This window comes from Cherax quadricarinatus, chromosome 46, assembly GCF_038502225.1.
Source record: "Cherax quadricarinatus isolate ZL_2023a chromosome 46, ASM3850222v1, whole genome shotgun sequence".
Classification (NCBI taxonomy): domain Eukaryota; kingdom Metazoa; phylum Arthropoda; class Malacostraca; order Decapoda; family Parastacidae; genus Cherax; species Cherax quadricarinatus.
Window position 1 is genome coordinate 7,227,559 of NC_091337.1, and position 6,000 is coordinate 7,233,558.

The 6,000-nt window shown below is 39.2% G+C and overlaps 1 protein-coding gene across 1 annotated transcript in view; it reads left to right on the plus strand.

Annotated features, from left to right (window-relative positions):
- Positions 1-5,796, plus strand: part of LOC128696670 (TRMT1-like protein) — a 45,704-nt gene extending 39,908 nt beyond the window's left edge. Inside the window, exon 8 of the mRNA XM_053788004.2 lies at positions 5,331-5,796. Coding sequence (XP_053643979.1) covers positions 5,331-5,488 — 158 coding nt within the window. The 3' untranslated portion in view covers positions 5,489-5,796. The remainder of the gene's footprint in view (positions 1-5,330) is intronic.
- The last annotated feature ends 204 nt before the right edge of the window (positions 5,797-6,000 follow it).

The window sequence follows — 6,000 nt, forward strand, 5'->3', positions numbered from 1 at the left end:
GACCCTGCTTTTTAACCTACTGGCTGATTTGATTGAGCCTTGCCATATCTATTTTTGAACTTCTGTATGGGGTTCACTTCCAGTGTCATTGCTTCTTAATATCCATTTGGGTTGTGTATCTTGTATCTCTGGTAAATAGCTTACAGTATTCTTTTCTACCCTTGTCTATGCCCCTCCTCCCCCTGTAGTATTTTGTGTTAAACTCGAATCCTCCAGCAACATATATATATCACAGTCAGGCTTATCAGGAACCAACTTGAACATAGAAAATTCTCTTGAAAATGGCCAGGAATTTCCTCTTATATACAAAGAGAGCATGTCAAGTCTGTCTCCTTACACTTTAGTTCTTGAACCACTGGTTTTCATTGGAGATTTTTCTCCATCTGGATAGTGGTCTTTTCTCCTTTCAAGCAGGATTGTACATAATATTACAATATTGTACTTATTATTACAATCAAATTTCTCCTTTCAAGCAGGATTGTACTTAATATTACAATATTGTACTTATTATTACAATCAAAATTACATTATTACAACCAAATGTTAAACCCACATGGATCATATAGTAGTGGAGAGATAATGGGTAAAAAAAAAAAAAGTCACAGCGGTAAGTTTTTCTCACAATCCACTGTTGCATCCAATTTGTGTATATTGTACATCCATTCTTATTAATTTTTAAGATACTGTATATGCATGAAGGATCCTCTCTTTTTGACAGGTGTTTGCATTTAGTGTATTTTATGATTGTATTTATGGAACCCCTCAAATGTCCCTTGATGGGATCTTGATTCAGTTCCTTAGATCATACAATTGTTTCATCCTCAAGCACTGTGATCCCCACAAGTTTAGGGCTTCCCCTGTAAATATATTAATGAGAATCACCAAACCTGTCAGAGGAATCAGGTTTGATCAGAGAAAGTGGAGGGTAACTCCCATTCCTTGGATCACACTCATCCAGGTATTCTTGAAGAGAGTTCACTATCACACCACCACTCATCCAGTTTCTAATTACAGTGGTCCCTCAATAATCGTCCGGCCTGAAAGTCTTCCATTTCGGAAATAGTCCTGTTTTTTCGTCAAAATATTGGCTTGCAAATGGTCCGGTAACTCGCTAATAGTCCTAATAGCCCTTCGTCCCGGACGCGTACTCATGCTCTGAGCCGCCTCGGCCTTTCCTTCCCAGCCAGTGTGCCATTGTTTACCAGTGAGTGACGGTCCCCTCACATGCTCCTACGAAATATTTCATAATATTCCATAATATTCCATTGATTTTAGTGCTTGCAAGTGCTAAATAAGCTACCATGGCTCCAAATAAAGCTTCTAGTGCCAGCCCTTTGGTAAAGAATGTGAGAAACACATAATTTATGAAAAAGTTTGTAGAAAAATACAAAGATGGTGGTAGTAGAGTGGAAGCAGTTGTGATAGTGGTTGATGAACATAAGGAGGATCACTGCAGCAGGCCTGTTGGCCCATGCTCGGCAGGTCCTTTACAATTCATCCCACTAACGAAACATTTTCCCAACCCAGTCCTCAATGCTACCCAAGAAATAAGCTCTGATAACTCTATCCACTCATTTGCAAGTCCCAAATGAGTGGATAGAGTTATCAGAGCTTATTTCTTGGGTAGCATTGAGAACTGGGTTGGGAAAATGTTTCGTTAGTGGGATGAATTGTAAAGGACCTGCCGAGCATGGGCCAACAGGCCTGCTGCAGTGATCCTCCTTTCTTATGTTCATCAACCACTATCACAACTGCTTCCACTCTACCACCACCATCTTTGTATTTTTCTACAAACCTTTTCATAAATTATGTGTTTCTCACATTCTTTACCAAAGGGCTGGCACTAGAAGCTTTCTTTGTTGGTAGTGATGGTGGTAGAGGGTTCCTTCTTTAGTGATTCAGCAATTCTACCAACTCCTCCAATGTTGAAGAATTGAGACACTTATGCAACATATGGGAATCTTTATTGAAGAAACGTTTTGCCACACAGTAGCTTCATCAGTCCAATACAAAGTAGAAATGGGTAAGGAGAGTAGAAGTTTGAGGGACTGATTACCTCAAACTTCTACTCTCCTTACCCATTTCTACTTTGTATTGGACTGATGAAGCTACTGTGTGGCGAAACGTTTCTTCAATAAAGATTCCCATATGTTGCATAAGTGTCTCAATTCTTTATTATTATTATTATTATAATCAAAAAAGAAGCGCTAAGCCACAAGTGCTATACAGCCTCAATTCTTTAACTTGTCGGTTTTCAAAACCATTCATCACATCCTCCAATGTTGTTGGAGTTATATAGGGCTACAAAAACCACCGCCGCCTCAGCTGCTGTTTCACCACCATTATGGACGGCTTACACTCAGTGGCCCTTATATACCCAACAACAACACAACACAGCACCTCTCGTGACATACGTAATGACTTTAGAATGAATAAAATAAGTATATTCCATGTTTCTATGTTATTAATATTGTTTATGTCATATTAGTTGAATTGTGATAGATAAATAAGCCATAGAGTTGATATTAGTGTCATATTCTCCAACAATAAACTTGCCATCCCTCCTTCACACAAACAAATAGCCAATAAGAACATAATGGAAGAACACTACAGGTCTACTGGCCCGTACCCAATGACAAATCAAACTCAGCTGCTCCAACTCGTATATTTGTCCAATCTCTTCTTAAAGCTACCCAAGGTCCTAGCCTTGATCACCCTACTGGTAAGCGTGATGTTAAATAAGAACTTAAGAAAGTAGGAATACTGGAACAGGCCTGCTGGCCCATACTAGGCTGGTCCTTCACAAATCCAACCCACTAACAGAACAAATGCTACCCAAGCAATAAACTCAGGTGCAAGTCCGACTCAAATCCAACCCCTCTCACTCGTGTATTTATCCAACCTAAATTTTAAACTACCCAATGTTTTAGCTTCGATCACCCTACTAGGCAGACTGTTCCACTCATCATCTACCCCTATTACCAATGTTCATTTATACATTTTATTAGTGCCCTAGAGCCCTTATGGAGGGGGATTCCCCTACCAAATAACCTCTCTTCCCTGTCTTCCATTCATCAACAACAGCCTTCGATAAAGGTAACTGTCATGTTGAATGTTCATTCTTTTGTGCATGTAAATCTATCTTTTAGGTAAAAAAATTGTTGTTGATACTTCTGGGTGTCTGGAATGAATTAATTAGATTTACATTATTTCTTATGGGGAAAACTGATTCGAAAATCGTCTATTTCGATAATAGTCCCACTTCCAGGAACGCATTATGGACGATTATTGAGGGACCACTGTATTCTGTAATCATGGGTCTCCACAAACATACCCCCCCCTCCCTTTGAATATCATCTGACTTATTGTAGGGAAGCACTAAATCTTAGTATAGCATGGATCTTACTTTTAAGCATGCACAGTGGTACCTAGGTATATGTCCGCTTTGGAATAAGTCCAACTTGGTAACGTCCTGTTTGAACGCAAAAATTTTTGCTTGGTATACGACCTTTGTTTGGAATACGACTTGTGTGCTAGAATTTGTATGGGTCAAAGTGAGTCACGACACCACGTGCTACCCTTGTTTACCTCTCTCTTGAGATGAAGCCGCGACTGCCCACTAGCGTCAGTATGCCCGTTGCTACCATTCGGTGAACAACCCATGCTGTAACTCTGAATTTTCACGTGATTTTGTGTTTTTTCCTGTGAATTTTTAGTAAATTCACTAACCATGAGTTCTAAGAAAGTTAGCGAGAAGAGCCAAGCAGTGAAGAAAATTGTTAGGATTACCATGGAGGTGAAAAAAAGAGAGATTGTTGAAAAGTACGAAGGTGGCATATGTATCTGGGACTTTGCTGCTGCATGCCGAGAACAATGGTATCTACGATTGTGAAAAACAAAGATGTTGTTAAATCGGCTAATGTTGCAAAATCGATTACAAAGATCAGGGACATTACAGCATGTTGATAAATTGCTTTCGACGTGGATGGCATAACAGTGTGCCAGCTATAGTGTATCAGAGGCAATGAACTCTGCTTGGAGGAATTTGTGGCCAAAAGCAGTGGCTGAAAGGGACCTTGAGGCTGTGTCTATAGTGGAGGGTTTGTGGCTTAGCGCTTCTTTTTGATTATAATAATAATACGTGATAATATAGTGGAGGATAGTGTGTGTCTGGGCAGGTCCATGGGTCTGGATGTGAGTAATTATGTGGAGGAGTTAGTGAAGGGGCACAGGGAAGAGCTGACCACTGAGGAGCTGCAGGAACTTGAGGAGGAGGAGCACAAGACTAAGATTGATGCACTCTCTTCAGGCTCAGAAGAGGATATAGAGGAACCCCCTACTTCATTAATCAAGGAAATCTTTGCCAAATGGATGGATGTCAAAAAACTTGCAGAGAAGTACCACCTCAACAAAGCTCAAACAAGCTGTAATAACATTGTCTGGAATGACCAGACTGTCACATTTCCAAAAGATCCTGAGAAAACAGAAGCAAAGTTCTTTGGACAGATTTTTAGTAAAAGTCAAACCTGGTGAGCTTCAACCAGGTCCAAATAGGGAAAGACAGAAAAGAGAAGGGGACTCCTTCCAAACATCTCCTCCTCCCTTCTCAGCACTATCCTAGTAGGCACTCGACTTCAGCAAAGTGAGGTTAAATTTGCATTTATTTCATCTAATTCTTTTGTATTTATGTATGCATTTTAGTATTAAGCAGTGTTTAAATTATTTTATACAATGCCATCAACATATATGCCAATAACAATAGGATTTTTTTCACAGGAACAGATTAATTGTTTTCCCTGTATTTCTTAAGGGAAAATTCGTTAGGTATGCGTCCTGTTTGGTACAAGTCCAAGGTCCTGAAACAAAGTACCACTATGTTCTTAGATGTTAGTTTAAGACCTGATGCACTGTTGTGCTTTCATTGAAATACACAAATTTATAAAAGTACTAGATATTGTACGGAATCTCCCTCTCGCCCCCTTTTCTCAGCAGGTTTAGAGCACACCAGTGAATATATTTTAATAAACTTAAAGCAGTGTCCAGAATCTAAATTATTTTGTCTGCTAAATTACCTTTCCAGATTTAGCCCTTTCTAGGAAAGTTGAGTGCAGTGAAATCTAACTTTTGGGGAAATTCTTGCCCATCAGGAGCACTGTCAATCCAATGGATTCAAAATCTCGGGTGGGTAGTCTATATTTGTAGAGAACTTGGTCTTGGTGGGCGGGGAAAATAGCTTCAAGAAAAACAATTTCACTGCACCTGCTTCTTCCTTATGTACGCTTATATACTTTAGTTGAAATAGAATATTTTATTCCTTATTTTACTTACAGGACATGATTTGGGTAAAATCAACAAAGTAGTAGACTTCCTTAGAAATGCCAAACACAAAGCCAGCCGAACACACTTCGATCCTGAAGCCATTCGAACAAGTTGCACTCTTGCCGAGTTTACTAACCTTTTGGTAGAGTTTTCAAAGGCACAAAATTGAGTATCGCTACAAGAAAATGTTGTGAACAAATGCTTTTACCTGATTGCAATAAGAATATTTTCAGTTTTTACTTCCTTCTGTGATAAGTGAAGAGATTTTATTCTGAACACGCAATATTGTGTAGGGTTAATAGAAACTTGTAATTAATGTAATTCAAATTTTGGATGCAAGACTCATTTAAATATAAAACAGTTTGGATTACCCAGCATCTTTTACTGGGTAATCCCCCCCAAAAATAGGAAACTTAGTGATTATTATACAGTGTACAAATGTGCCAGTTATTTTTGTAAAATACAAATTAATGGCAATGGTTTATTTACTTTTCTCCTTGATTATAATTATGGGCATGAGTGTCCCTTCCCCACCCCCCAAGGGAGAACCCACAATCCTCCTCATGAACAGGCAACTTGAGCCTTGCCACTGCAGCAAGAGATGAAAGTGCAACAGACAATTGCAGCAGCAACAACAAACCACCACCACCATCACAGGCATTCTTGAGCTTCCCCAGTGCT